Source organism: Borostomias antarcticus (genome assembly GCF_949987555.1).
Source record: "Borostomias antarcticus genome assembly, chromosome: 26".
Taxonomy (NCBI): domain Eukaryota; kingdom Metazoa; phylum Chordata; class Actinopteri; order Stomiiformes; family Stomiidae; genus Borostomias; species Borostomias antarcticus.
This window is the reverse complement of record NC_140259.1, coordinates 7,787,371-7,793,212: the sequence shown is the minus strand read 5'-3', so window position 1 is coordinate 7,793,212 and position 5,842 is coordinate 7,787,371. Positions and strand designations below refer to the sequence as shown.

Genomic DNA, 5,842 nt, shown 5'->3' with positions numbered 1-5,842 from the left:
CACCACTCTACCTCTCTCTCTCTCTCTCTCTCTCTCTCTCTCTGACACCAAACACACCACTCTACCTCTACCTCTCTCTACCTCTCTCTCTCTCTCTCTCTGACAACCAAACACACCACTCTACCTCTACCTCTCTCTACCGCTCTCTCTCTCTCTGACACCTAACACACCACTCTACCTCTTACCTCTCTCTACCTCTCTCTCTCTCTCTCTCTCTCTCTCTGACACCAAACACACCACTCTACCTCTACCTCTCTCTACCTCTCTCTCTCTCTCTCTGACACCAAACACACCACCTCTACCTCTCTCTCTCTCTCTCTCTCTCTCTCTCTCTCTGACACCAAACACACCACCTCTACCTCTCTCTACCTCTCTCTCTCTCTCTCTCTCTCTCTCTCTCTCTCTCTCTCTCTCTGACACCTAACACACCACTCTACCTCCATAAACCCTCCTCCATACCGCATTGTTCCCTCTCTCTACCTCTCTCTCTCTCTCTGTCTCTCTGTCATCCTCCTCATCTCCCCCCACCTCCCCATCTCTCAGTCTGTCTGTCTGTCTGTCTGTCTCTCTCTCTCTCTCTCTCTCTCTCTGTCTGTCTGTCTGTCTCCCTCTCTCTCTGTCTCACTACCCAGTTCTCTGGATCAAATGCTCATTAGTAAGACCAGCAAGGTGCCTCTTCTGACACACACACATGCAAACACCACACACACACACACACACACACACTTTAAGTTCACAGTTTTCTGATAAAGACGCAGCGCTTCTCCCACCCCCGTGTGAGGGCGCTGTATCTCTCTGACGTCTCCACGTCTGCTTACTGGTGTTTGTCTGTTTACTGGTGTTTGTTTGCTGACATCATCGTTGTTTATCTCAGAGAGCGGTTCTCTACACCGAACGAACACGCTGTTACAAACGAGTCTGTCTTTGTGCCTTCTGCTGCATTTACACAGCAGGGAACTCGTTTTGACAGTCAATCAAATGACTCAGAACGATGATTGTTTAGTGTAAGGCTGTGTGTGTGTGTGTGTGTATGTGTGTGTGTGTGTGTGTGTAGTGTGTGTGTGTGTGCGTGTGTGTGTGTGTGTGTGAGAGGACCGTCACTCACTGTAGAGGCTGTGGTACTGTGTATGTGTGTGTGTATGTGTGTGTGTGTGTGTGTGTGTGTGTGTGTGTGTGTGTGTGTGTGTGTGAGGACTCACTGTCGAAGCTGCGGTACTGAGCGTTGAGTGCGGCCTGTAGCGAGCGGCCCGCCTCCCGGACCAGACCCTCGAACTCCCGACGGCTCAGGTCCCACAGACTCTCCTCCATGGAGCTGGTGCAGCAGGTGTAGCCCTGCGGGCAGACACGGAGGTGCTCCCCTGGAGGGGGGGGGGAGGGGGATGGGGAGAGAGAGGGGGAGAGGGAGGGGGGGAGGTGGGGGAGAGAGGGGGGAGAGGGAGAGAGAGAGAGGGAGAGAGGGGGGGAGAGAGGGAGAGAGAGGGGGGGGGGAGAGAGGGGGGAGGAGGAGGGGGGGGAGAGAGGGGGGAGAGAGTCCACATTAATTAAGGCCTTCCTAAACCTGTTATTGCCTCGTCAGTTCTTTTCCTTAACAAACACGTCTTTTGTCTCTAGGCCTCTCCATGATATTACAACAGTTAAGCTCTAAATTCACAAAGTGTAGTGGAGTAGAAATGTGAAGAAATGCACTATTGGTGTGAACAGCAGCGCTACTGCAGCGCTTCACACCTGCCCTTAGTGTATCGTATCATATTGTTATCGTCAACCCAATATCGTGTATCGTATCGCATCGTGAGATTAGTGTATCGTTACTAATATCTATAGGCTTGTCCTCTCTCTTTCTCTTTATATAACTACAGAGAAAGGTCATCAGTTTAGAGTTCCACTCTGCAATATAAACACACCTTCTATCTTATTGTGCAACCGATATGTGTGTGATCACACACACCTCAACACACACACACACGCATGCATGTCAAAAACACAGAAACATTGAGCGTTTCTGCAGTAGGCAGAGTCATGAAGAAGGGGGAGGCCAGCATGCCCTCGTCACCGTGTCCCAAACGGCTGTTTGGAAGCAGGGGGGCAGCGAGTCACCTCCCAGTCCGGTATTTACAGAAATGCCGTCTGCTAAATTGCCTCTGACTGGACACATTTTGAAGGCAGCGCAAATGTATCCTTCGTTGGTCAGGATATCCCACGATGCCATGCACCTGCTCCACTTCTCAGACAAGGGCAGTATTTCAAACCGAAGGACCCATCCCTGGGGTTATGGTTAGGGTTAGTCCCTGGGGTTATGGTTAGGGTTAGTCCCTGGGGTTATGGTTAGGGTTAGTCCCTGGGGTTATGGTTAGGGTTAGTCCCTGGGTTATGGTTAGGGTTAGTCCCTGGGTTATGGTTAAGGTTAGTCCCTGGGTAGAATAGGGAGTCTGAGGAGTCGTGTTTCTCCTCTCAACCCCTCCCTCTCCAGCCCTTTGTAAAGCAGGCTCTACAAAAACATGGCCTGCCCACCTGAACGTCTGTCTGCCCGTCTGTCTGTCCGTCTGCCTGTCTGTCCATCTGTCTGTCCGCCTGCCTGCCTGTCCGTCCATCTGTCCGTCTACCCGTCTGTCTGTCTGTCTCTCTGTCTGCCTGTCCATCCAGGGAACAGGAGTTAAAGCTCCATCACCCACATGCATCATTGATGACTCTTGGCTACATTACAGCCAGTGGGAAAGTGCAGAAATGCTATTCCCTGAGTCCCGCCCCCCCCGCCACCCCGAGAAGGACCACAAGGAAGCTTACAGCACGTTTAGGTGCAGCCATTTCTCCTGTAATGCCGTTATGTTTGTGCAAAGAAGAATATTTACAATCAGTTACGTTAAATCAACTTTCAGAGGCATGAAAAGAACGGCTTCCGCCGATCGCACTCGGGGGGAAAAAAAAAAACTCGAGCGGAAACAGGAGCACCTTTTAACTGTTGACTTGACAGAGGTTTTTACAATCCTAAAGTATTTCCGCTGGCTCTCTCTCAAGCATCAAGGCGCGTGTTTTTGAGATACCTTTCTCCCCTCGTTTCTAATTATGTCTTCAGTCGGAGGCAACGCCGGACTTCTGAGGCCAGACTTCAAACGGGGCTGACAGACGAGGTGATTTGATCCATGAGGGGGAAAGTGTGAACCAGTAAAAGTCTGAATGCAGGAGGCCGCTGGGGGAGTGGCGTTCCTCCTTCACGCGCCAGTCTGGCCTCTGCTGGGACTGAAAAATCTCATTAGGCGTCTCGTCTCATGTCCCCCGCCGGTGTGTGACTCTGCGTGTGTGCGTGTGTGTGTGTGTGTGTGTGTGTGTTGTTTGTTTGTTTCCAGTCAGCGAGCAGGACAGTGTGTGTGGCCTGAATCTCAATGACTGCTGGCAGGGGAGAGCATAGAGATGAGACTGATAGATCTCCTGTCACCTGCTCACACTCATGAGGGAATAGACACACACACACACACACACACACACACACATACAATCACACACACACACACACACACACACACAATCACACACACACACACACACACACACACACACACACACACACACACACAGGTCTCTGGAACATACTACATACTACATGTCAGGACTCTGGAACATACTACATACTACATGTCAGGACTGTGGAACATACTACATGTCAGGACTGTGGAACATACTACATACTTCATGTCAGGACTGTGGAACATACTACATGTCAGGACTGTGGAACACTACATACTACATGTCAGGACTGTGGAACATACTAAATGTCAGGACTGTGGAACATACTAAATGTGAGGACTGTGGAACATACTAAATGTGAGGACTGTGGAACATACTACATGCAATATGGAGCAGCTCTACATGAGCAGAAGAGGCTTTGCAGCCTCTGATACAGGAAGCTCACCAGGCAGTCTAGCAGACTGGGGGCTCACCAGGCAGTCTAGCAGACTGGGGGCTCACCAGGCAGTCTAGCAGACTGGGGGCTCACCAGGTAGTCTAGGAGACTGGAGGCTCACCTAGGAGACTGTCTAGGAGACTGGGGGCTCACCAGGTAGTCTAGGAGACTGGGGGCTCACCAGGTAGTCTAGGAGACTGGAGGCTCACCAGGTAGTCTAGAAGACTGGAGGCTCACCAAACTATGATTTTTTGTGTGTGAATATTCCTCTGTCGCGCTGTGCGAGATCACAAAAGGTTTTCGTGTTTTTCTGAAGTCCAGACTGCGTGTTGTGTTTACAGCAGACACGGGGAGCTTAACGACATTCCTGAGCGGCCGGGTAATGGAAGCAGGCTACCCTGATTCCCGCTGTAAACCTCTAGCCCCAATTCACTTACAGAGACAAATACGTGTTGCGCGGGACAGACCGACGGAGGCGGAGCCGGGGAGAGCCTATTAAAACCACTGGGGGGATATTACCCACAAACCCACTGTTATACAATTCAATCTCAATTCCAGTCCAATCACATTATTGTCCCGACAGGGAAATCCGCCTGGCAACAGGGGGTCGACTGAAGAGAGAAAATCCATAATGCCTTACATTATTCACTCGCACATTTGACAACATGAGTTGCCAATGGTCGACCTTGTGCATACTGTAATTTGCGGTATCTTTGTGTACTAGAATAGAACACAATACTGTGTGTCTACAGGAGCGAGAACCGTTTGAGCGTGTGCCTGAATGCGTGGCCTACATACAGGTACAAGAAATAGATATTGGATTGAATTTAATACGGCATTTACAATTCAATTCATCCCCTGCATTTCATCAGGCTGTCTTCTATCTGATTCCAATGATGCATCATCTAAATGAGATTGTTGATCAGAAAACTGGGAACTGAGCCAGGGTTATTAATGCATGACACACACAGACACACACACACGCTCACACACACACACATACAGTACATGCACACACGCACGCACGCACGCACACACACGCACACACACACACACACACACACACACTTGCATGTGCTGTGTCCCTCCAGGCAAACCCCTTGTCTCCGGAGGGGCTGAACTGTGCTGATGATGACAGAACGTGGGCTGGAGATCAGTTAGTTCAAGTCCTGCGGGATTTAGGATTCCTGCTCATTTTTCTGTCGAGCATCATTTGGTATCTTCTAAACAAGTAAACCAGTTTAGATATAAACATGATACCTCGTGGAAAAAAACCAGCACGGACGCCACACAATGCGTGAATTGTGAATATGGGAGTAATATGGTTCTGGAATGTGCCGTCTCACTGGCCTACATACCGCATGCTTCTCAGAACAAGTGCCCATGGAAACCAATTAGTCAACATTCCTCCTCCTCCTCCTCTTCCTCAGCCCATCAAAGCCCTCTGTCTGTCCTCCCGGCCGCCTCCACATACCTGGGCCAGTCTGAGCAGGTGAGCCGGGCGCGCTCCGAACACACACACACACACACACGCACACACAGACACACTCACACACACACACGCACACACACACACCCACGCGCACACAGTGCACCAACTGCACACACGCACACACACACACACACACACGCACACACACACTCAGTGCACCAACTGCACATGCACACACACACACACATCACCTGCACACACACAGAGTCAGGACAGAAGCCCTCCCTCTCTGGTAAAGCTGGTGTTGCTGTGATCTGTAATGTGTGTGACTACAGCAGCTGTCGAACCCTGGACCGTGGAGCGTCAGAACCGTCTTTCGGCGGCATATGTGGTCGCGACCCACAGGTCCAGGGGGACATGACCTCCAGAATGACCTTGACGGAGAGACTCAAGGTCACGGCCAACGATGTCTGGGCTTTAAACAAACAGTGGACTCAATGAAAAGGATCAGAGCT

At 50.7% G+C, this 5,842-nt stretch overlaps 1 protein-coding gene across 1 annotated transcript in view; it reads right to left on the bottom strand.

Annotated features, from left to right (window-relative positions):
* Positions 1 to 5,842, bottom strand: part of gpc1a (glypican 1a) — a gene marked incomplete at both ends in the record, with an annotated part of 24,722 nt that overhangs the window by 7,475 nt on the left and 11,405 nt on the right. The window contains one exon of the mRNA XM_084459114.1: positions 1,200 to 1,358. Within this exon, the coding sequence (XP_084315240.1) occupies positions 1,200 to 1,358 (159 nt within the window). The remainder of the gene's footprint in view (positions 1 to 1,199; positions 1,359 to 5,842) is intronic.